This window comes from Grus americana, chromosome 4 (assembly GCF_028858705.1).
Source record: "Grus americana isolate bGruAme1 chromosome 4, bGruAme1.mat, whole genome shotgun sequence".
Lineage (NCBI taxonomy): Eukaryota > Metazoa > Chordata > Aves > Gruiformes > Gruidae > Grus > Grus americana.
Window position 1 is genome coordinate 16,959,712 of NC_072855.1, and position 27,402 is coordinate 16,987,113.

General features: G+C 35.0%; 1 protein-coding gene across 5 annotated transcripts in view; it reads right to left on the minus strand.

Moving 5' to 3' along the window:
* Positions 1-27,402, minus strand: part of TAPT1 (transmembrane anterior posterior transformation 1) — a 50,407-nt gene that overhangs the window by 8,985 nt on the left and 14,020 nt on the right. For 3 of the 5 annotated variants that reach the window (XM_054823140.1, XM_054823135.1, XM_054823137.1), the window contains exons 4-13: positions 25,599-25,622; positions 17,559-17,721; positions 13,606-13,741; positions 12,618-12,715; positions 12,403-12,472; positions 6,077-6,157; positions 5,108-5,217; positions 3,458-3,517; positions 2,006-2,074; positions 429-505 (exon numbers count right to left, since the gene is read on the minus strand). In XM_054823140.1, coding sequence (XP_054679115.1) covers positions 429-505; positions 2,006-2,074; positions 3,458-3,517; positions 5,108-5,217; positions 6,077-6,157; positions 12,403-12,472; positions 12,618-12,715; positions 13,606-13,741; positions 17,559-17,721; positions 25,599-25,622 — 888 coding nt within the window. The remainder of the gene's footprint in view (positions 1-428; positions 506-2,005; positions 2,075-3,457; positions 3,518-5,107; positions 5,218-6,076; positions 6,158-12,402; positions 12,473-12,617; positions 12,716-13,605; positions 13,742-17,558; positions 17,722-25,598; positions 25,623-27,402) is intronic. The other 2 variants (XM_054823138.1, XM_054823136.1) reach the window with 1 other exon arrangement.

Here is a 27,402-nt window from a genome sequence, read left to right on the forward strand (position 1 = left end):
CAAAGAAAACTTGCATTTAACTGCCAGAGAGTAGAATTCATGATCTGCTCAGAGCATTTAAACTGCTTATTTTTGTTGGCATACTGAATCTTTAGTTCTTTTCACAGAAAGTTTCATTCCTTAGAATTCAAATTCCCCTTTTATGCACAAGTATGGCGCTTGTCTGTCAAATTCTTTCAATCACTTTTCCCTTAGTTATTTTCATTACTGAAGGTACTTACTGAGGGCTATAATACCCCAACGCAGTTACAGTACTTAGGGACCAATCTGTACTCTCAATTTCAGTTTATGAGCATAAGTGGTTTACATTTATGTTCTACTGAACATAAACTCTGTTTACACTTACACCAAGAAGTATCAACAGGAGCTTTTTTCACATATCTGATCAAATAATGGTAAATACTTTTCAGTTGTGTGCATTTACTTACCCACAGTAGAACAGCACAACGCAAACATAAGCTAAGACTCCTTGTACTTTTATTGAGCTTGTTACGACTCTGATGAGCTATTTTAAGGATAAAAGTTAAACAGTTAAAACATATAGCACACAATTATTAATAGAATCTTTTAACAGACATTTCTTATTTGGTAAATTCAAAACAGAAGTACAAACATTAATTTATTATAATGTTCCCCTTGATAATGCTAACTATGCAAGATTTTGGTTTGAATAATTTGAATATACTAGCACCTAGTTGCAACTTTGCCAAAACTACACTCTGATAATGTTTCCTTCACCACTGACTTCTGAGTAAAATAACAAGTGAAAAACACCTCCTCGAAAGTGAGGCGCTGAAAGCTGAGTTAACAATTTTTGAGGAAAAATGTCAAAAGATGCTGATGCAGTAAAACAGAATTAGTGTTTCACACTATACCAACATTTTGAATACAAAATTACTTTGTGGACTAGGCATATGAATCCCAAATTTCATTAACAAATGATCCTGAAATCTCAGGTTTACTTCAGTATTTCACAGTTAGGGCTCCAAGTTAGCAAAGCACTTCAGTTTGTTTTAAACTTATTAGTATCTAGGATATCCTAATCAGGACACAATTAACTTGAAAAAAAGCACTTCAATCAACTTCTCGCTGGATGTACTTAGTTATACAAGAAATCATGATTATGATCATAGTTATTTTGGAGTTTTGGGATTTTTTTGGGGGTGGTGTGTGTGTGTGTGTGTTTAAATCCTGCATAAAAATCAGGCAAAGCCTGTCAGTAGTAGTTTTTCCCCCATCTCCATGCGAGAACATTACATTTAAAAGTTAATTCACATTGACAGTCTTTCAGGAAAATTACAAATTAGCATCTTTGCTGGCAAAGCAAGGACACATTCCCAGTATGATAACTACTGCTTGTCTACATGTGTGTATGGGGAAAGTCAGAGCAGCTACTTCTAGAAAACATTCTGCAATAGTTAATTCAGAACAGACAGCATGTGGACCCAATTCCAATAATGAAGTGATTCATTTTATAGCAGCATGTCCATGTAATAGGGTCAACTATTTCAGAATCAAGTATTCTACAACAGCTCAGTGCCCCATATAAAAGAAGACTCAGTCATTAAGCATACCATTACAGGGACAACCACAAGGACCCCTAGAAAATCTAAAAAACCCTAGTACACTACTGCTAACCTTCTGGCAATCAGCTGCTTTGACTATTCCAAATGAATGACCAGGATAATTGCCAAAAGGAATAAATGTTTAATAAGCACAGATGTAGTTTAATTCCACTGTGACAATTCAAGTAGTTATAAATTCTATAAAATTAATATATATTCAATTTTCTGTGAAAGGCTGATAAACAGTAACACATTCGCAAAGTCATAACTGGTATGTGATAGAGGTTACACTGAATGCTAACTCAACCTTGCAGCATCATTTCAGTTACTTAAGGTGATCATTTCATCCTCAAAACATCAAAACGAGCTAGCTATTTCACAGGCATATATTCTCCAAGTGAGATCTTACTGACAGAAAACTGATAGGAAAGACATCTTACTAAAACAGCCAGTGGAAGAGGAATGAAACCCATTCTTCTGGAAACCGAATCACTATAATCTGTATATGCCTAGGAAAAAAAGAGGAAGAATAATGAACTATTTATTTAAAGGAATGAGCTTATTTTAGCTTGGCACACCCTCTCTAGATAAGAATCAATCTCTGCTAACAAACACTATACTGGTATAAAGTATACCTATTCACATTTTGAAATTCAAATGCAGATAGCTGTACTCTCAAAAATGTAATACTACCATGACCAGTAAGATTAGCTTCAGTGCTCTAAATCAAGAGCAACTGGAGTATAATACAAATCTCTAAATCGAGAGCAATTAGGACACTGAATCCAAACGCACTATGATATTTCATCTGTACATTATTACTAGCTTAGAGAGCTTTTTGTATTAACTTGACTTTGATCCTCAAATACTGTACAGAAAAACCCATAACAGGGATAAAAGAACAATTATCCATCATACTAGCAACTTTAAATCATTCTACAAAAATCTGTAATTAGCCTCAGGATAATTGTGTTAAAATAATTTTGAAAATACATTTACATTTGAACTCTCAAAACACAACTACTTTGCATGACAGCTTTCATGTAGTATTGAACGTCATGCCAAAGTTAGGTAGCATAATATAGGCACTCATTTTCCACAGAGGATCCTTAGGAAAAGTAATGGGGTTTCTAGAACTAATGAACTGGGTTTTTTTAATTAACAAATTATTAATAATTGTTTGTAATTGAAGTGGTCTAACTTCTTTATGAGGTGTAACTACTGCCTTCCTAGCAAAAGCTACAAAATATGCCCAAGAAAACTACGGAAATGTATTACAATAAGTTCATTTACTACTTAGAGCACTCATCCAGAGCACTCACTAATAGTTAAGACACTCATCCAGGAAAGGTGTGCTGTAAATAGTCTTCCAAAAAACAGTACTAGTGGAAAACACAAGCAGTCTGTGTGTTCTGTAAATACCCATGCCGCAACAGTAACATGCACAGTACAAACATCCCTATATATCTTTGCATGCTGTCTATGAAGAAATAACAAAATCCTAATGAATGCTGTATTTTGATCCAACACAGTTAAAATAAAGTGAAAAGAACAGTAATTTAAAATTATCCCAAGAACATCTTAAGCTTACTTGCTTCCCATAGATCTCAAAAAATGTCAAAGTTGTTACAACCATCCCCTGACTATAATACATTTGGAAGAGACTTCTCAACAATCTATTGAAGCCTAAACTGACCTGAACAACTGGATAAAAATAATATAAATCACAAAGAAATATTCCTGCTATGTCTTCTTAAAAAAAAGCAGAGTAGAATTTTAATCCCACAGGAGTGTAACAGTTCTATATGTATTTCTGTAAGTATTTGTTTCAATAGCCCCCCATAACAATTATGTTAGTTAATACAAGAAAACGCCTTTATTTTCAGGCTTACATTTTTCTGTCGACTGCTAACAAGGTCAAATGCAAGACTGGCTCTGTATTCACTGTAGACCTGGAAAAAATCCAGCACATCGGATGTGTGATTAATTTGTTATCACACTTTATAGAAGCAATAGAGATATTAATAAAATATTTCTGTAAAAATATTATAAACACTTATGCACAGGCTGAAGGAGTCAAAGTCAGTTTTTCTGAGGTTTAATTCCCCCCTTCAACAGATGAGTCTATATTTCTGCAATAAGGAAACTTGCATATATATATGCAACAAACAAACAACACTATGCTATGTTTTAGGAATTGAATGAGACTTTATAAATGCATTTACTGAATTTGAGGATCATCAGAAACACAAAGATAAATCATGTTTACTTTTTTCCTACAGTTCATAATTTGTTTTAAGCTCCATGAAAGGTAGCACTGGGTTCAAATTAAAAAAGTGGGAGTGCTTATATACTAAGCAAGTGATCCCATGAAAAAAGCAAACTGTATCAGAAGATGAATGAAGCTTTTCTCTTTAAAACAGAGAAAGCATATTAAGACAGAAAAGCATCTATTTTAAGGATAAGTGGCAGGGCAACTCGCACTGCAGGTGTTCAAAACTTCTGAAGTCTGATCTAGCAACCATAAATCTTTAGAACTTCATACAAAAAAATACAAAGTTTGTTAAATAAACCTTGCAAAACCGTCACTCGCTACCCCCATCCATAGCCATCCTCCAGCTGTTTCAGCACACTGAAGCATGCTACATTTTTGGCTATCATGACTTCATTATTGCTGTTTTCCACACTCTCTATATGAAAGTAGGGCATGTATAAAAGCCTCTGGCATCAGGGAGCTTATTAAGCACAACTACTAAACTTATTTCTGCACTGCACAACGTAGTTAGTTTAGAGATGCTGAAAAAGATAGCACTTCCAAGTTCTGATCTCATTTCCTGAAAAGTAGTTTTAATAGTGGAAAAACGCTAACTCATCTCTTCACAAATTTATCAAGTGCATTTGAATTCATACAACATGCAAGACAAATGGCCGATGTATCATGCCACACAAAAAGTAACTTCATCTACTACTTTAAAAACAGCATTGCATAACATATATAGCCTAAGAAATTTCAGGAATGGGAAACCAACATAACCTACTTCCTATTAGTGCTCCAGGGACAGTGGAAAAATATCTGATTTCAGATTCCACCTTTAACACACATGCAAGAACAGAGATTCAGCAGCCTCACAATATCCATTTTTCCTAAATTTTAACCTACAATCCAGTCTGTTAGGAAAAGGAACAAGCTCTCGAGACTGTGGAACAAGTAACCTTCTGTCAATTTAACTAGTGATCACTTCACAAAATTATCTGCCAGTTATGTAAACTGTGGTTATTATGTGAACTGTTATACAACAGTTTCAATAATTTATGGATCTGGAACTACTCATTTAGAAGCAGAGGTGTTTGTTCTACATTATAAAGATCCTCACAAGTATAACGTATCAGGAAATTACCAAGCTTTCCCAAATGATATCCTATATATGAAAATAACAATTTTTACATTTCCTGCACTGGAATCAATTTTAACACTTAAAAAAATATTAGCAAAATAAACTACAACTTAAAAAAGCACTCAGCATTCCAAACAGAATACCTACATCAGCTGTGATGTCATTGAATTTTGTTATAAAGGCATGTTTCACAATATCCACTGCAATTTCTGAAGCGACCACCATGCAAACATCTGGGAATAACACCCAAAGATGATCTGAAGATTGGGAAGAAACAAGTTAGGCCATTTAATTTGATGCCAGTACACAAAAGAAATTATAACACTTTTGCTCAACAGTGAAAAATCTTCAAGTCTGAAGAGTTTGTAACTTTACATCACCACTCAGCATGTAGCGTGCAAGTTCTCTCTTATTCCATTGTGGTTCTAGAACCTTACCAGTACTATACAACCATACCACCATTGGGATCATGTTCTAAAGCCTTTACTTCATTAAGCTTCATCTCTACTAGGAAGACAATCTTTGCATGTATTAGATAGATGTTTAGTATGTATGAGGAATAGACAGAGCACCTGTAATTTTAGATGCTTACGGTAAAATTTAGGTAGACCGATAACATTCAAGCAAAATACACCACATAGATTGGGGTTCAAAATTGAGTAAAATTCGGGGTTTATTTTATTAAAACTTTAACAATGTGGTATTAAAATCCTAAGTATAATCGATATTAAATTATGAATGAAAAATGTTTACATAATTTCTATGAAATTTCAATCTCGCTAGCTTCACAAAACAAAATTTTCTAGAGGATCCTTCATCCTCAGTGTACTCCAAGGAAATGGAAGGGCTTGGAAGAAATCATTCACAACACTACTTGAAACATAACTATGCATGTTTGTAGCATAACAGCATATACTTCTAGCAGAAAGGATAGAGTCACTCTTATGAGAAAGCCAGGAACAGAAAAATGAGAATCTAAGTTATTTGTCAAATTAAGATTCCTGAATTAAATCTCCTAGTTACCCTTACCTTTCAGATTGAGTAAAGAGGAGATAGAGTTGTTGATAGCACAGGACTTTGTCATTCTGTATTTAATTTTTCTACTAGCTTACTCACCTGGATTCCATGAGAACTGTTCCATATTTCTTAGACATACAATTAGTAGCAGCACGTAATTGGTGAACCTCTCCTTTATATCTAGTTAAAAAAAAAAAGACACTTCAAAGACACATTTATTTGCATACATAGGTATCTACTCATTCTAAGGTTCTACCATTTATAAAGTCTTGGATTAGACAATCTTTTCCACAAATTATTTGATTGGATTTGAGGGGAGGGGATGCTAGGAACCTCACCACAGACAGGATCTCTGCAGCATGCTGTGGCCTGACTGGAAGTCTGTCTGATGCTGCATCAACTCAGGGTTCCCAGCACTAGAAGGTACTTCAGTTGTGACTTGCTATCACCTTTTCTAATACATTAATAAAATAGCCATCTTTCTTGATAAAGGTTGTGCATTTCTAGTGGGATTCAAAAAGAACCAGCACCTCCTGGTGCAAAAATGGAGACAATACATCTGTCTGTCATTACAAGTTATTAGCAAGGCAAATTTAATTTTCTACAGATCATGGATATCCAAATTGCGATATACTGGGTCCAGTAGTGGGGGGGGGGAAAGTGTTTCAAGACGACTACTACACTTTATTTATTAAGTTCCTACTAGTCTTTCACATTGCCACCTTAAAAGGGAACAGCACGATGCATCATCTAGTTAGCAGAAATCTTAAGAAGTGTAACACAAAAGCTGTCCAACTTGAGATAGAGTCCTATGACTTGCCATCCCAGACTAGGCATGGTCTTTTTTCTACTTTGGTACCCTATCTCCAGGAACAACCCATACAGCTTGCTCCAGGAAACATCACATTATTTAACATATTAAAAAAACCTCTCTGAAATTGTATTATTGAAAAATGGGGTAAAACCTAAAACGTAATGTCACCACAAGTTATTAAGCCCGAAGAAGTCCTTTTAGAATGCAGAACTATTATGAAAAACTGTGAAGTTATTGTAATCACTTGTTACACCCATTAATAACGTGACAGTAATTTCTTTGTGGGAAAGTCATCTCCAAATCCAAATGGTTCATTTCTTTAAGCACCTCAAATATTCCACAGGGTTCTACCTACTGATTTTAGTCAAAATTGAAAGAAAATAAGGACACAAGAAATAGAAATGTTAGGTAGAACACACAAGGATCAAGCTGGCCAAAACCGTATTTGACATTGACTTTGTGGCAGCAGCTTCCATCATCTCTAACTGACTACAGACCCATGACAATGTTCATGGCTGCAGTTACTATATCCTACTATAATAATATCCCTCATTTTAAAAAAGAGGTTTCAAAATCCTGGCAAGCCTGAAGGAAGGGAGTGAAAAGAAAAGAACAACTCCTCCAGGAGAGGCAATGAAAAGCACACAGAATTCAAGAGGAATGAGGCTGCATGCACACACATAGAAAGGTGCAATTTGGGGTATGTAAACTCATCTCAGCATGGGCTCGGGAAGGGTCAGAGGAAGCACAAGTTTCTAAAATAGAAGTGGCATATGTATGGGGAAAGAAACAAGGAAATCTTTCAGTAAAATAAATTTAAATACCAGAAAAAACAGGAGATAGGTGAACTCCTAATGCTAATTTCTTTGCTTCCTAATGATAACACTCCAACAAATCAAGTATGTTCCTCTGAATTCACCAAATACCACCCAAATTACCAGAACACAGTATTTTCTGATAAATCTAGTTATGAGATATCACTTGGTGCTGTCTCTCAGATTAATATGCAGTCTAGCATTCCTTGATCTACATTCTTTATCACACCCATTAATTTCGTGAAAGCAATCACTGAGTCTTCAGACTTTTGTCCCCAAAAAAATCTCAAAAAAGGTTTCATCTTTTATTTCCCACATTGCGTACTTCCACACTGCCATGATATATCATTGATCAGCAATATGTAAGACAACACACAGATCCCATCTTCAGTGCTTCAGATCCCAGGGAGGCCTGTACAGATAGAAATTCTCAAGTGGAAAGGACCTTAATCCAGGCCTAAACATTAAAGCATGTCTCAAGCCAATCCTTCAGACATTTATTACCTGCACAGTATTTGTTAGATCACCAGTCAACAGGATTAAATTAAGAAGGGACATCTTTGGCCTTGAATTTCCTCCTATGCTGTAACAATAAACATTTCCCCACCACTAATTTCTGAGACTGGATGACAGGCTGACACCTATTTTTCCCCTCTGTTTATTTTTCCTGTTCTCACTGGGCTCCCTTCTAATCTCTGCTGCCCAAGCTGTTCAAGGCTGCTTGGAGTGAGAGGAATGAGTGTGGCTGCTCTTCATCCTCATCCCTCTCATCAACCGATTGTCAGAGACATAAGCAAGGGAAAAAGGGCTTTTTACAGCAGCTTCAATAGTAAACCCAAATGATTCACAGATTTGTTTAATTTCTCACCCTCAAGGACAATAGCAAATAAGGCTTCAAGATATACAAAACAACCAATGGTAATCACTCCTAAATCCCAATTAAAATTTCAGAATACAAAATATGCACCAATAATCTTTCATCATTCATTATGAATTTATTTGATGTTACTTTTTTTTTTAAACAGGTGAGGAGAATTTGCTGTACCGTGTATTGCCACAAGTGAGGCTACATCCCTAGATTCACACTCACAGACATCATGCTCTTGAAGAATAAAGGGAAAGTAAATTACTGTATTTGTGTATCTGGGGAAACAGTGACAAGCCACCAGTTCAGTTATAGAGAGTACAGGTACTGGCAAAAGGAAATGTCTCTATTCTGCTTTAGCATGATGAAGAGTAAAGTGGGAAGAAAAAGGGATCTCTGTTCTTCATTCTCCATCATGACAATCCATAATAACATTGATATAAGCCATTTCAACTCAGTTTCAAACATATCTCAGAGCGTTGGTGATAAGCACATCACAAACTGTTTTTCAGTGAGAATACAGTATAGCTTTAATAACCGTTTCCATTATAAGACAAGGTTAAATGAGAGCCAAAACAACAGGCTGAGGACATTTTAAAAGGTCTTCATCTACCTCCACAAGCACATGATTAAGAAGTTTACTTTCTCACTGTTCCTGCTCCTAAGTGTTGAAGAACTGACATCTATCACTAATTCAGATATACTCATCCCCCTGACTAGTCTCCTGTCAGCACATATCATGCATAGACTGCATTCTAATACCATGCTTAAACTCTGCTCTTAATAGGGCTAGCCCTGAAGCCTGACCAAACATCATACTATATACTCCCCACATACACACTTTAGCTGCAATTTCAAGCAGCTATACAACCCCCAAGATCTTTGCAGGGTTGACCTCCTGCACCTAAAATAATAACAGGTTTGGTGTTATTAGATAACTGAGTAACCAAAGTATATCTCATGGTCTGTTCAATTAGTTTTTATGTAGATGATTCACAGTTCTTTTAGTCCTGAAGTTAGCTTTTATGAATTAGCTGTTACAGCAGAATTTTAAATGGCCACGCAAAGGTGAGAAGCATCAATGACTCCACTGACACTAAGTCCAGAACTGGAACTACTGGGAAAATACTACAGTCACACATCAGCTTGCTATCCACAATGCCAAGAGAAAACGATTTCACAGTTTCCAGATCTAAATTGGTAGCTTGGTGGCACTTCATAGCCTGGTGTCTTATTACGTAGCATCTTCAACACCATGCAGAGGTCTGCAAGGTATTTCAATGCATGATATAGGATATGACATAAGAAAGGACAACTGAAACAGTTCATTTCTGTTTTCATGCTTCTATGCACAAGATCACTTGCTTTTGAATTCTATTTATAGCAACTTCTCTTGATCACAATGTCTGCTCTTGAGGTCATTAATATCTTACTTTCCTGATAGTTCATATTTTTCTTTTGATTAACACGTTAAATAAGAAGGAAGTTTCACCTATTAATGACATGGTTCTCAGATGCCTCAATGAGACAGACCTTATTTCTCCCCTCCCCCCCCCCCCCACCGCTCCAAGAATTAGTCTATGTAGCTTCTGTGTACTAAACAGTACCTTTTCACTGAATTTAAACCATGTGTTAACAACAAGGGTAATATTTCGAGCAGAGCCCCAGAAAGGGTGGACCTAGAGGGCATCCATTCAGTCTGTCTAAGCTTAATCAGCTACTGTTGCCATTGTTGCCCTACAGCAGAGACTGCAGACCTGAGAGAACAGCTGGAAGAAACTGAAAGAAAGGTGGGAAATACACAGGGAAACCTGTATTTAGTGCTTTATTTTAGTTCAGTCCTGGCATGCGATTTAAGCATATTATGTTCTAGGATGCAAAAGGCACTCCAACGGCTAACTGGAAGCTCAGTCCACAGGACCAGAGTAGCCTCAGTTCCAGGGGTAGAATAGAGCAGTGGCATAGCATGTCAATGCAAGATGCGCTACCATTTCAGCTACAGGAAATAAAACATTTAAAAGATAACAGTGTTATCAGAATACATGAACTGAAGCAATACTGATCCATCCTTACTGAAGCTGTGATGCAGTAAATCTGTTCAAGTTCAAAAGAGGTGAAAATCTCTCCTAAAAACCTGTCTACGTTATTTATCTATGAGATGAAAAAACTTGCTATTTATAACCATACTGAGAAGTGTTCCAGGAAGAGTTATCTGTTTGAAGGGAATAAATTAGCTTGTTTTGTGCACTCCTCTGTATGTACTCACCTGTTCCATCTCCATATGGTATAAGGAATGGCATCACTTTTTCCACCAAGTGATAAAGGGAGCCCTGATACTGCTATTATGGGTCTCCAATAATAACATTTAGCAATAAACTATTGATATAAGTTTCTTCTAGCATACTATTGCAGGTGCTTTTTATGGAGGAAATTACTAGCCATTTCTAATAGCAGTCCCTCATTTATTTCAACATTTAAATCAAGAAAGAGGTTTGGCCTTTCAGTAGGAGAGCTGGGTTCGTATTTGTAACTATTTTCTGCAAGTATTGTGATTAATTAGAGAAAATTTATAAAAACTCATCTATGCTTTCTGTCAATATTTTAGTAAACATCACTTTAAGATGTTCTCACTGTAAAGTTAAATACATTTCATTTTAAAAATGTAAGTATTTAAATCTTGAAATAAAAAATACATACTTATTGGCACAGCATAAACACCTTATCAACTTGGCTGGGAAGATTCTTTTGGGGGTGGGGTGTTAAAAACTTCTATGAGGTAATTAAAATTTGGTGCCAATTTTTCTGTTACATGATATACTTAATATTTTACGTAAGTAGTCTTTCATCCACAGCATCACAAAACAACTGCCATGCAATATCACTGCAGTTTGCAGATGAATTAGACACAAATCACATCCTTAGCCAGAATTCAAAACCTGAAGCAAGCCTGCTCAAAGTTTAGCTCTTCATAAAAAAACAAAATAATTCATCCATTTTTAAATAAGCAGCTACATTTTTTTTTAACCTATTGAACATTTGAGTTCTCTGGTTTAAAAAACTAGGAGTTGCAATAAAAAATACTTTGTTTGCTTATCTGTATAAAATAGCTTTGACCAAAAAAGTCATATGCACAAAATAATACAAACAAATGTGTTCAAAGATCAGAAAATAATACAAGCAAAGAAGCTCTAGTACAACCTTAAAGTGCAATCTCTCCTATTAGTTTTGAAACTAAGAATTCAACAAATATTTTAAATGGCTGATACCAGCATTAGAAAGAAGCTCCATCAAAAGATACTGGTAAAGAGCTTTTCCTCAGGAGACACACTGAGTAAGACTTCCCAAATTTCACAGTAAGCAGCATCACAGTTAAGAAGTGGCAGAAGCATAACGTGTCTCCCAAGGATCCTCTTCTATTATCTTGCTAGCTACTCAAAAGTTACAGTTATCTCTGGTATTTCCTTCATAAGCCAGCTACTTCATCATTACATTCTTTTGCAGGGCAGGAAGTGTTTCAAGATCCATCCTCACAACTGCCAAACAACATGAATTCTGAGGTCTCTGTCAACACAGCACACTCGAGACTCAACTTTTTGAAAATATAGACGACTTCAGAGGCTTTGAAGCATGGATATTTTGAATATCATAACTTAAATCTGAAATTTGTACTTAATAACAACTTTAGCACACAGACAATAGGTTGTTTCAGCACCTCAAAAACTAGCCATTTAAGGAAAAACAGTGTTCCTGGAAGTGGAATCCCAGTTTCACCTTACTGAACCCAACAGTAATAGGGAAGATGAGGAATTCAAATCAGAATGCTCCAATTCACCACAGTAAAGCTGTTTTAACATCAGTATTAAATAAATTAATAAATTAAAAATCAGCCTCTCACTTCACATTTTGATCTGATTAGTGCAGCTATACATACCGCTGTTGGACATTTGAAAAAGATTGTTCTTCTCAAACTTCTTGAAAACACTTCCTTTTATTTCAACGAACTGCAAGTTTTAAAAAGTTAGTTAGTTTTTGTTGATAAAAAAGTGATATAAACAAATGAGACAATATGCAAATAGACATATGATACACAAAGATGAAGGATGCTAAAAAATTTAGGGTAGCTATATAATAAAGCTACATACTTACATTATTGGACATCATGATGGTAAGCAGTGATTTATTGTGGGAGTTGAAGGCCACATTAAGGGTTGTTGCTTGAACCATTATAAGAATAGCATGCAGGACTGTAGATAGCAGGATTAAGGAAGCATATCTGGAAATAATTCTTCTGAACAACAGTACTGAACCGCACCAAACCTCAAATTTCCTATTCTGTTTCCAAAGTTGAACAACAAAAAAACTTTCTGTCTCTCTGTCAACTAGATTTGCAGCAAGACAGTACTTAAAGCTATGTAATGCAACCACAGTGCTTTGTAGCATATAATAATTACGTTAGTTTTTCCTCATTCTAAAAGAGCCCAATAACTTGAATCAGAAGAAACAGCAATACAACCTGAAGGAAAAAAATCTGAGATAAAGAAAGATTCAGAATTAGCCTAAAGATTTCAGAATTCTTGTACTTTCCCCTGTTTTCTCTAAATTAATCACATCTATGGGAATATGTATCTCTCCACAGATCATTTTCATCAGTTCACTGTAAGGTTACTTCACACTAAACCCATCTGCATCCTGAATATGCATGAGTTTATCCCTTCATTTCAAGAAAATGTTTTCAAGCTAGGTGTTTGTAACATTCTACTAAATAACAAAAATCTCACTGTCTTCAAGACCTGTGACCCAAAATACTCAAATACACATCAGAAATCAAACTTTCCATGAACTATCCAGTTACTGTTTTTCCATTTTACTACACATTAGGTAATACACATAGGTATTAAAAAAGCTGTCTACTACTGCAGTGGAATACTATCATGAAGGCTGTTTTAAAGCAGGTTAAAAGGTGTTTTTTCAATTCATTTTAAAAACCTGTAGTAATGGCAATCTCACTTTGAAAGTAAATAAAATGATTTAGGAATACTATCAATTTTTCAAATATATTAAAATAAAATAACACAGAGCAGTTACTGTGTAATTTAATTTACAAAATTTTGCAATTTATTGAAGAAAAGGATACACACATACAGCACTGCCATGAAGAAGTGAGGAATCACACCTATGTGAGCTCTTTTTCTTTCCTTAGGTTCTGTAGCTGTCCAATAAAGAGCATCCAAAATATCTTGTCCAAATGAAGAAAACAGACGATCAGCCACCTAAACAAGAAGAACTTTTTACTGCCTTAGAGCAGTGTTTTTCTCTCTTATACTTAACTATAACTGTGTAAGTACAGCTCAATCTAAAAAACTTTTCACATATTTATCACATTCCATCTCTTGTTCATTCCATTTCCACTCTGGATTTCACAGTGATATTGTTCCTTTTGTATACTCAGCAGCTTACCTTCCCTCTCAAATTTACTATCCCCAACAGTAATTACAATATATAACCATGAAGTGTCATCTCAGATGCTTCCTTGGAAGACATCCACGTACAGTTCAAACTTCAGCCTTTGATAAAGTAGTATGTATGTTGCATCAACCTATCCTAAATGTTTTTTCCCATCCCTCTGGGCTTAATAGGGGAAAAAAAATGATGAAAAGTGAATTTCAAATGTTTGATAGAGAATATCAGCTTAGAGGCACAAAGAGGACTGAAATTCAATTTGGTTTTACTGTTTCCTTACATCTTGGAATAAAGTATATATTCAATACAAATCTCTGCATAAAGCAGAATTCAAAATTAGAAGTACTGTAACACAACAGCAAGTGATCAGGAGGGACTAGAAATTCTGCCAAAAAGGTAAAATCAGTTTCAAAAAAAACTACAAACATCTGAAGTGCAACACAAAGAATATATGCACAAGTAGGAAACAATCTAGCAGTAATTCTAAAGATGGGAAAAAAAATGGACAGCAATCTGAGCTTGCAATTTAATGCCACAGCAAGAAAGGTCACATGAAGTTCCACCAGTTCTCAACATTTTATCATTAGCAAACACGTAAAACTGACGATCATTACAAGGAAAGTCTTTTTTTTTCTGCCTATACACTACAGTTCAGTAATTTCAAAACTAAGCTGCACAGGACAACAGAAATAGCACTTCGGAAATTAAATTTGGTATCATAAGGCTCGTGTCTGGCTGAAAGAGTTATCTTTCATTGTTTACTAACTCAACCAAACTGAAATAGTTAAATATGAAAAACTGATTATCTATACTTAATAAAGACAACTGATATTTCCTCTTACTGTCTTTCTGTAAGACAATTTTGGACATCTTAAAACAACATGTAGCAATACAGAACTAGGTGCATGATGTAGCTGCAAATATTGAGCCATACATATTAACTAGAAAATAATTCTTGGGACAACATAAGTAAACCTAGATTTGAGATAATTTCTTGACTTTGTTAATTAAGAGTTCTAAAGGTAAAGATACCGAAGGGAGGGAATGCATATACTTATTCAACCCAACATTTACTGAAGTTTCCTAAAATATGAAGGCTGAATTAAGACATCCGGTACAATTTGTTTTAGGTAAACTGTACTGTATGCTACCCTTTAAGCATCATCTATGAAACAAAATGAAAAAAACATAAGCTGATGAACTATTATAAATCTGAAGTTCAAAACCCCATCAGTTGGAGAGATATTTACAGTGGTACTGTTTTCGGCTTTTAAATTTTGTAAATTAAGGTGGTCTGCATTATTTGGTTCCTGCTCATTGTGATGACCCACTGAGTAATTGCACCTGGTGTAGTAACACCAACTACAGAATGCTTAGAGTTTGGTAAGTTTTTGTTCACAATATTGTGAGGGTTTTAACAGATAAAACAGTGGTTTTGCTTTCCTTTTTATTTAAGCAGTCCTTGTTTCTTAGCTGACAGGATAGAAAATATTAAAACCCACCACACAATATTGTTGCTTGCTTTTCCAGATATGACTTACCTAAACCCTACATGCCGGCTCCAGGCTCCAGCAGAATTCCATGGTGAGTGCTGTCACCAGCGTAACGCACACTGGGGCTTCACAAGGAGCAGGAGCCGGTGGGTCTGAATCTAAAAAAGAAAAGTGTCATTTAAGCTAAATGTGCTGAATGCTCCCTTTAGGCTATCTGGAGCACTCAGCACATAATTTGAAGATTTTGCATTCCTCATATCTGTCCAGGACAATATTCCCTGGACTTGCCAACAGCCGAAAACATTAGGACAGTGTAAACATCTCTGTCACTCAGTGGTCTATTTAAATTAAAAAGAATTTCCTATTTTGAAAACTTGTGAAAATAAAAAGTTTGTTACTTAAAAAAGGCATATTTAACAGTTCCTTAAAAAGCATTACTTGCATTAGTAGCAAAGACTTATAAAAAAATTCAAAGTAGTCTAAGCAAGCCAATATTTAAACTGCTGAAAGCTGACTATCAACCAAGTTTTTCAGTGGGATCTCATGACATTTTCTGCCAATACTGTGGCTGCAACCTACCATTGTAAAAAAGCCCCTTAAAACACACATGCCCTCTGCTTGGCATGTTGGGCTTCATGAGACACCATGGAAATTAAATACCATTTCCAACTTCAAAGTCTACTGTAATTTTTCTAATTACTACGAGTGGTAACAGCCTTCCTCCTTTCCTAAAAAGGAAACTGAGGCAGCACTTTTTAGCTGAAACACACACTTTTTGGTTCTGCCAAACATAGTAAAGAAAATCCATTTTGAGCAAAGAGGAGAAAAGTTGAACTTTCACATTCACAGCTTCCAATTCACAGCAAACACTGCAGTCTTTTCAAATCATGTGGTAAGCACATAGTGCTGTATTTTCTCAGCTTTAAGAGAAGTTACAGGAAGTAGTCTTCAAATAAAGAGAAATTACTATTTTGAGCACATGGATTTATTTAGTAAGTGATAAATCTCTCAGATTTATCTGTGACAACTACATATGGATGAATATTTCCCAACGCAGCTAAAATCCACATAGTAACTCAGTGCCAATTTAATATTTGTACATGTTTTTCAGCACATCTAAAATCAAAGGAAACAAAACCCTATGAATAAACAACTGAAGTGGCTTAATCATTATTAAATATGATATTAATTTCACTTAGGATAATGAAGTGTGTTCCTTATGCAATATTTTCATATTTTATGAGGAGAGAACAAATGTTTTTAGACAAAATATTCAGATTTTGCACAAAGCATAGCTCTGTTTTAGCAGTCTTCAGACAAAGGTACAACAGATGTTCAAACAAAGATTAACATTATTCAGAGACCCTGGAATCTTAGTAGAGTAACTCTTGTGTATAAAGCTCTGACTGAGTCCTTTTAAGAGGCAGTATTGCTAATACATCCTATATTTGCAGGATGGAGATAAGATTGTAGCTATGAAGACATTAGGTACTTTGTGAATCACTGATCACAGAAGTGCAATTAAAAACCTCATGCTTTATGTTAGTAACAAAACAGAACCATTTTTCCCCCAGAATTTATCTTTATCTTACCTCCCAAAACAGAATTTCCTTTTCTTGTTTCACTATATTCACTCAATTTACTATTTACGTACTCAGGCTTTTGTCTGCTAGCCAGGACTGAGACAGGTTAAGCAGTAACACGTATCCTTGCATACAATGAAAGCTACACTTCCATAATGAAGAATTAAAAACCAGATTCCATGTCTTCCACCATCTTCCTTCTCTGTTCTATCTCAGTATCTTATCATTATTTCAAATCAACAGTTTCTACTTTTCTCAATGAGTTCAAAGCCTCATTCATTTCACATTTCTTCTTCTGTTTCCAGTTCTCAATTTTCATTCAACTAAATTGATTAATGAGCTCCAGGAACTAGGCAATAAGAAGCAGTATCTACAAAATTTATTTTTCACAAACGTGTCTGTTTCACTACATCTAGGCTTATTATCACGGGTGTGTGCAAGTTTGTGGGAATACGAGATGTGCCATATTCTAAGTACAAATACTGTAATACAACAATCATTTCAATATTCTGAGAAAAGCATGCTTAGTATTCTGATGACAACACTCTTACCTCAAGCATGTTATAGATGATGTAGAGCTTTATGACAGACTGTCCCCTTATCAGATGATACATCATAGAGTAGTCAACATAGTGCATCATGAAGTAGCAGATGACCAATATAACTCCTTTGAGAATGTCACATACCTGAGCAGGTTGTAGCAAACGTCTATCACTGAAATACAAAGGGCAAAAAGTTCCACTAAATGTCATATACCCACAAAATACAAATGTTGTCAAGTCAATAGGAATTTACAGAAGCTGTTAATCAAGGATATATTTTAATATAGTTTATTACTGCCCTTTCCCCTGCCCCTCACTCCAACGCATAATGAACACCATGACCGTAACACACAGTTACAGATCAGACTCCTGAACAGGACCATATTCTCTTATCTGCCACATCCATTTAGTTAAAATATGTATTTGTTGGGTAAGAGCTCCCACTTGTTAAGAACCTTCCACATGCATGCCCTTTGGTTTCTAATTTACCTTCCCTCTTCTACTTATCATTTTGACTTCCTCAGTTACAGAAACTGTATTCACTATAACCAAAAGAAAAAGAAATGAAGTAGTCATCTTCAATTTCAGTATAATGAACCAGATGCTGAGGAACAGGTTCTAAATGCAATTCCCTATCTTCTTTTAGCTCTAAGGTCTGCAGCAGCAAACACAAACAATTGTACATCAGAGCTTGAGGTTGATCCTCAACCAATGCAGAAGTCTTCTATCTACAGTTCCAGAAGTTACGCAGAAGATTAAATGAATCATTACAAATTTCATCCTATAAACTAAAACTACAGGAAGAAAAGAGCTTTACCTCAATTGCCACAATAGCAGCCATAAGCACAATAACATTGCAAGGCAGTATTTACTTGTCTATTTACTTTATTATTAATAGGATGTAAAACATTTAAAAAGCATTCAAACTAAATCAAAAGGTTATTTGAGAATTAAATATACACAAAATATAACGTTTCACAGAAGTCAGAACCAATTAGCAGAATGCAAGTTATGTATTTTCATTTTCTATATTCTTAAATCACTAGGTTATCCAGAGATTAGACAATGGTCCCATAACCTGATAATAGGTTTAGAAAAAAAAGTTAGAGTAAGTTGATGAAAATTCATGCTGTTTTTAAAAAACATCTGAACAGTTACTTATGACCCCTGGGAGTCAAGATGTTCTACAGCCCCTGTAGACAAGTCAAAAATCCCAGCTACCTGACTCATTCTATCTAAATTCAACATTAGAGCTGGAATGTTATATGTTGGGTTTCTTTGTTGTCTTCCATTCAAAAGAAAAAAGCTCTGAAGAGAGCATTCATGCATTAAGACACACACACGTAACCACACAGTGTCATTCTACAATGAGTGATAGCTCATGCTCATTCTATGAGGGACAGTATGAAGGAGAGTTTCCAGAACTGTCAGAATCACAGTATTACACTTTGAATAGAGTGCAACTGCTCCTTTTATTATATACTTTTAACTGCATAAACTGTATTAAAATTAATTATTTTCTGAATAATAGAATTCAACCTAGTCCAGCACATAAGAAGCACTTAGAGTAGCTTTCTCACCCTAAAAGACATTTTCTTGCTCTCAGAAGTCATCCAGTAACCATGCCACATTTAGTTTCAGGCCAAGTCCTTGACAAAAAGCCTCAGTGAATTTTCTCCCCCCCGCCCCGCCTTGAGTTTTAACTGAAAACACCAATTTAAAAAAGAAGAAAACGGAAACTGTCCATTTTCCAGCACATCCAGTATTTACCTGCTGCTTAAAGAAACTATGACTATGCCCTTGCATAGCACAAAAAAAAATTGCACCCTCTCCAAGCCACAAAACTACATTTTGAAAGTTTATTGCCCTATTTAAGCACATCTGACTTTAATTATTAAACTTATTTAAATATATTAGCATATATTGAAATGTTTATAGGATATAAGCAAGCCTATGATTATGATTACCACTCACACACTGAGTAACACGCATGTTCCTTTTTCTCCAACCTACTTCAATTCTGGAAGTGTACTCAGAATCATTTCAGTACAAGTGCCCCAGCCAACACTCATAACTCTGCAATACAGATTGGGAAAAAGTGGTAAAGGTATTATTGCTCTTCAACAGTAATACCAGGTCTTAGTGTTTGAAAAAAAAGAATCAAATTTGTTATTCAGAAAATTAGCATCTTCATTCTTCCAGCAAACACCTACCTTATCATTAGAGTACTAGTGAGTACCTGGTAGAGAAAACCTGACTAGCAAAAGAAACAACCACTTCAAAAGTCTATGTTTTAAAACTATGGCAAGGTACCAATTTTTACAACGACACCATCTCTTGTTGAAACACACTAGTAAGCAGAACCTGTTTCTGAAGGTTCTGAAGCAGTCCTTCAGAAAGATTCTCACAGGAAAATGCTTTGATGTCCACAAATCAATACAGACTGAAAATTATCATGTTAAAGGTTTTCCAGTTTACAAATAACATCAAAGATGCTCAACCACCAGTACAGTAACAAGTCACAGGTACTCTGTGCTGTTAACCCTATCACTCTTCTGCTTGTGTTGATTTTCATCAGTATGACTACACTCACTTGAGTAAAATCAACTCAGGAGAAGCCGATGTAAAACCAGATGGCAACCATCACAGGGGAATACAATCTCTAAGAACAGACTACATACAATAAAGAGCACAACTGCTCTTCTAAAGGTGGTCTCAACTCTGAAAACTAACTCAGGAGAATAATGCCATATGAAGGTGCATCCAAACTCACACACAGCATCCTATACACTGGAAAGATGATGCACGGTGTACAGAACAAAGGGAACATCACTACAATTCAATTCAAAGGTTGCCTGAAAGGGGCAGATCAACTACACTTGATGCACCTTATGGGAATTAAGCTTTTGTAGAATAGAGTACATTCAAATAATATTTTTAGAGAATTTTACCTCTCCAAGTGACTGGGATTTAGTTTCTCAGTACTCTATATCCAAAAAACTGCAGTAAACACTCCATTTTTTTTCCTGAAGTTTTAACTAAAACCACGCTCTTAATGTTCTATTCAAAGTTGTGCAATAACTTCTTGTGTTTCTCATCCACATAAGAAGCAGAACCAACAGTAATGCTATGACTTCTTCAAAACATGTCTTTAAAAAGTTGCAAAAACATCCTTCACAGTTTCAATTTACTCAGTTTGATGACAGAAGCACATCTAACTCCTAGACAGTACAAGTGATTATTGCAAAGGCTGACTACAGAAAACTGCTTTTTATAAAGTGAAGAGAGTAAGAAGATCCTGGCATTTAATTATATTCCAGTGTTCTTTCATTGTACACTACGACAGACCCCTTCATGTTGACTAGCAAGTAATCTATGGTCTACAACTAACAAGCTGCTGGTTGAGAGATATTAACCATGACTACTGCATAAATACACAAAAGCACTTTTATTGCAGCAGAATCTTTTTCTGCTCTGGCTAATAACATTTACAAAAGGATTTTGAGATGTGGCTCTGAATATAATATGGGATAGGGATAATTATTTCCTACAAAGACAAGGAAATCAAGTAAATGGATTAAGCCTAATGATTTGTCACCTTCTGGCAAATACACAGAACTAACTGCAAAGCCTGCAGTTATGAAATGATGCAGTCAGTGTTCAGTGAGAACTGAACAAAGTAGTTTTAGTGTATGTTCAGGCTCACAGTAGTTCAATCTGTACTTGTGACCAATAATTCCTATCCTTTGCATTAAACTGTTTAATACATATAAACACACAGAGGTCGATGTGATTTTATGCCTATCATAAAAAGTCTTAGCCCACCTATTACATTTTCTGCATCCATTTTTCTCAATATTATGTTTCTACTTCCTGTCTCCAGTAACTACTCAGTGCCAACACTAGAAAGTTCTTTCAGAACAGTATAGAGTACTACATAAAACGTCATGATTAATATCACACATCAATTCATAACACTGTATTCTTCTGCACCATGAGTACTACAGAATCTCAGAAAAGCACAGAAAAAAGACTGCATTGGCCAAGCTAGGACAGCTATACAAACATCAAGAAACAAACAAGAAATACATGGCATAGTGGTGATAATACTTTTAATATCTCATTTGAAAGTAGGGAGCCAAGAGGTAGTGAGTTACTGTACAATTCTAGAAATCACTGAATGGAGATACAAGAAGTTCAAACAGCTTGGCTCATTTCAAAAGACTTTGTATTTTTACAGTCGTGCATGAAGTGTGACAGAATACACAGGGAAAGATTTCACACGAGAATTAGTTATGAGTGTTTTTTCTCATGAGTGAGAACAATAAATAAAGAGCATAACAACTACCTTGTATTATCTTACAGATGCAGTAGAATCTTTCTATAGAAATCAGTTCATCTTTTCCTTCAAAGCTATCCCAGGCATACACGGATACTGCAGAAGTGAATTAAATTTTAACACTTTCCCAGCTTTAGTGAACTCCGCTCTTAAAAGATACTATCATGAGCGCCTTTATCCAAGATGCAGTTCCTCTAATATCCTACTAGATTCCAGAAATAATGTTATGTGAATTGTTTCACAATTTCGCTGATTACATACCTGAATATAATTTAAAACTTTCACATCTCAAACCAGTAAATACGTAGATTCAGGACATTTGGACTGTCCTTCAAAAGCACCTTAATTAAGCTACAAGATTCCCTTCTTTTCACCTAATTATTTTCTGCCATTATTCTGTTATTACTTCTAATACTTTTGCTATAAGTCATGCTCTCCAAGATGCTTTTTACAGAATTTTACAAGTGGTTTCAATATGCTAAGTCTCCAGTTGCCACATTTAGCTGTGCAGACTAGACTACCAATGAATCAAACTTTTAAATTAAACTTCTTCAAATATCAAAGTACCTTAATAGTAAAGAGTAAGGCTTATCCATTCTATTATCCACTATGTAAAATCTTGTATTGCTTTACTATTACTGCCGCTGAATACACAGAGCTGTTTAAACATGAGATGATCCTTCAATATGTAAGACTGAGTAAAAATCCAAGCGTTCCTCTACAGATAAACTCACACTGTAATACTAACTAGCAAATTAAGACAACACAGAAAAAACACATGCAGGGACTTCAATATTCTACAGCATGTACTTAATAAGATGTTCAAACTCCTCAGACTTTGGGTATATTTATCATTACATCTGCTAATTGACAGAAAATGTCCACTAAAACAAACTCTTATGTCTCCAAATAATATAATTATACAAATGCATGCTTAAGGAGAGATACAAACATTATTCATTTTAATATAAGAAAGTGATGTGCAAGCCTTACTGCTGTACCTCCCCATTCCACCAGTCTGCTTCTGTTTCAGTCCAGACAATTAACAAAAGGACAAGCATGCCAAGCTCAATGCTTATCACGTACCATTTGAGGCAGTTCAAAGTGAAACTATGGCAAAATTTATACAGTGTGCTGACTGACATCAACCAAGAACTAGGAATTCAGAAAAGCGGTCTGTTACAGAAAAAAAATTACTTTTTTCAACACAATTCCTAAGTTCAAGGTTTAATACTCATTCTTCAAACTTTCCAGTTTATGGTTTGTCCACCTTGAGACACATGTAGAAAGTGTGAATCCAAGTCTTTCCCCTGTTCAGAAAACCACTGTGTCTGTGGATGCCCTCCCACTTTAGAAAGCTAAAACCAACCAATTTCCCTTATAAACAGTTAGGAAGAATTACTTTGCTATTCTATAAAGTTAAATTAAAATACTATCAAATTAGAATACTACCAAATATTCTGGCTAGCCACAAATTTGTTCTATACAATTTAGGAACAATAACAACAAAAATCTATTTTTTTTTCATGATTACTTGTGACATTTGTAAGAAAATCCACTGTGTTACAAAATCAAGAGTCAAACTTAATTCAAGATACACATAAATCAGCCACCAGAAGAAAAATTTGGTGCGAAAAAACAGTGTTTGCCACAAGCAATCTCCTTAGACAAGTGAAAGTTTAAGGAACCAGCTACCTGACTCATTTTCAAGGTATGTCTATTTGATACCATACTGAAAGGCCATAAGCCACATTTCACATAGTAATAAGAGTTCTGTCTCCATCTACTGGTTGATAAGCATTAGGTCAATCACTCGTAAGGGCTATGACCACACAAATGGTCATCCTACTGATATATAATGTTTGTGACTGTTTCAACTGAACAGCATGTTGGATTTCACAGTATTTTTCCTTTACATTATTAAAGCAGCAAAACAGCTCAAGGCTTTCAGCATACTGGTATCTACCCCACCGACCTCTTTTCTTGTCCCAACAGCTGTACAATTAAAGTTACTTAGCATTAAGTAGAGCATTATTAAAAATAAATGACAGTTTACTGATATTTGGCTTTAATATGTTACAAATCACAGGTAGCTAACATACAAGTTTGCTTAAGTGACTGACTTCCAAAAAACCTAAGACAGGGTGTTCAGTGTTTTGCTAAGCCTCACTTATTGAATTTAAAGTGGTTAAACAATTTGGAACATAAAACGCACCCCAGGACAAACAGGAATTATTGCATACAAAGTAATCTGTAGACAAGTATACTTGACGGAGTACTTAATTACTTTAGCATCTGATGCATACACACTCTGCATATACAATTTTAAACTTAACTTTGCACAGACTGTCATAGGATATCATAGGACTTCTTTACTTTTGTCTCAGGCTTTCTAGTGCCCCTCGATTCTTCACTAGTCTGATTACATACGTTTTTTCTGGTCACCTTGTAGAGTTGTTTCGGTTTTGATTGTTGGTTTAAAAAAACCAAACCAACAGGAATTCAATACAATTTTCTTGTTTAATTTTACAGTTTACTGCATTTTTAACTGGTTCCTTCAGGATAGTCTAATCCAAATAATTCAGATTACCCTAAACAATTACTCCTTCATACTTAGCACAGACAGATTTTCCAATACCGATGTCACAAATACAGTAATTTAAAGATATGAATACACTATTATGGCAACAATGTTTTAGATGGATATTTTAATCATAATAAAATAACAAACTTAACCACCTGCATATATGTAATTTATAAACTCTTAAGATAACAGTATTATTTCTATAAATGCTATTGTACTTCACACTATTAAAAAACCCTTTTCATTTATATAGGTTTATTTTTCAGCTAATAATGAACTGAAGAAATGTTTTAGCGCTGAGGTTACAAGTCTGAGCAAGTATTTTACAGCAAACCTTTTCTAACTAGTATTTATTCAATATTAACTTTGAAACAGTTAGACAACCACTCAGGTTTACATTAATTAATAATACATCTCAGTTATTGAAATCATAGAATGGTTTGGGTTGGAAGGGACCTTAAAGATCATCTAGTTCCAACCTCCCTGCTGCAGGTAAATGGTGGTCTCGTTAAAAAAGATATCTAAACAAAACTTTATCTCCATTTTTACATCACAGATACTTGTATGGAAATGGAATTTTACACATAGATATTTAGTCTTGATCAAAGTCTTAATCTTTCAACGTATCCTTTATTAATGAACTGTGGTAGCGAAAGTTTCTAATCTTATACGAAGCATTAACAAGAACAATCAGATTAACACATAAGGGGATATTTTCCTGTTAGCATACTAAGTAAAGACGTCAAGGAAAACAAAACCCAAGCAAGTTTCTCTGAATACTTGCCCATATAGCTACACACTAAGAATTTTCAAAATGTGCAGTGATCTATTGGAAATATTTTGCTACAATTATGCTCAAGTTTGGAATTAAGTTTGGCTTCAGGAATCTAATATCCAGTTTGAGACTTTAAAAAAAAAATACAGTTTACAGTATGCAGGACTTCACTGTTGTAAAATTATCAGACTAAGTGCTGATAAAAATATGTCCCAAATGAAGAATTCTAGGATACAGAGAGATGAGTTTGCCAAGATTAGATGGCATGGCATTTCACTTCTCAAATAATAAAAAGCCTCTACATGCACACAACACAGCACGAGACCATGCTAAGAATGAAACAAAACCAACCTTGCTGTTAGGCCCCGATGAGAGCTGTCTCAAAATAAATAAAAAAAAAAAATGAGGTTTCAAGTAAGTGACAACTAGAATTAGCTTTCATTAAGCTTTTATTTTTTTAATAAAAGAATCAACTATAACAGAGGTCAGTATACGAACATATGCTAAAGTGCTGTATTTTATTACGCAGACAGTCAACTTCATGTCTAATACTAAGATACCTGGCAATGAACTTTCAGAACTTCCCAAAATTTACGTTAAGCATTACAAAAAAACCTGCTTGAAGTACGCACAAAAATGTAGCTATGAACTTGACTGAAGTGTTACTTAGAGTAAACATAAAAAAGCTTAAGGCACTATAAACTAAGTACAGCAGGGGCTATAGTTTTTCCAAGATATCCTATTGTAAGTAAATTGGGCTGAACTGGTCCACAGGCACTCTATGTAAATAATGTTTTACATCTATTAAGATCACAACCTATTTCCACAGTGAGGGGAACTTACATACAAAAATATACCTACCAAAACCAGCACTGAATCAATTTCATGTGTTGGTTATTAAAACTAAGTGTTAGTTACTCCTTTGAGGTATGTTGGTTAATTTAGCTATACTACTCATTTGTAATCAGTCTTTTTACTGATCACATGTAGATGTGTGAATTTGGCTGACAGCATAGAAGGAAAAAGAAAAATCAGGATTTACTCACCAAGGAGGAATCCCTGTGACACCACATTCCATCCTATAAAGGAAGTGAAAGTGCTCTTCCCTTCGGTCTGATTTACAAGAAAGAAAGAAAGAGAAGGTTGTAATGTTGCTACACTATGCACTGTTATGGAAAGGAGAAAGGAGTATTTGATCTGAGAGTTCACTACAGAAAATACTGAATGCACCTGTATTTTTCTGGTTGGTAGAAAGCCACACATTTTGGTGGACACGTGCACTACCGTTTCAATGACCTTAACCAAATAATAGGAAGTTTATGTATTTAACAGCAATAGGCCTTAGCAAAAAACTAGGCTCGGGAATAAGTGTGCAACACAGGTTCAAATTTATTTAATAACCTGGTAATATGAACAAAGAAATAATGTCCATAATAAGATTGTCAGTATATTTGTTTTGGTTTGTTTGTTTTTCCTGAGATGCTTTCTTTATACAGTTTCTTTCTTGAAGTAATGCTGTTCTATTTATTTCCTACTGAAAAGCATAAACCTATGATTTCACAGGAGGGAAATGGGAATTTGAAGAGGTACATATAATACAACTGAAGTTAATGTTGTTGCTGACAGGACCTAAATTCACTTATTTCACGGAGATAAGCAGAGTAAAAGAAAAAACACAGAACACATTTATAATCTATATCTATTTCCACATGGAAGAAATGTAAAGATCTTGTCAATCAATCTTCACATATAAGAAAATTCATAATCTATTTCTGTATTTTCTATTAAAAAAATTAGAATTTGGAGGGGGAAAAAAGTCTCAGATTCTGTAACAAGTCCTTGCTTGCTTTGTGGACAAGATGTAAAATGCCTCTAAGTGTAATTAATTTGGGAGTCCCATCAGAGTTTCACTAACATACAATTTTAGTTTCATATCATGGTGTTTTTCAAATAATACAGACGAGCTTTTCCACATTCCCACAAGAGCTTTTATTGGTGTGCAACATATTTTCAAGAAAAAAAGTTAGGTCTATAAAAGAATTTCAAAACAAGCAGAGATATTAATCTGCCCAGAATCTCTGGGTCTGAGGCATTAATTAAAAAAAAGTGAACACACTGTAAAAGGAAACCATACCTTTCAACCACAGGTAGAGTC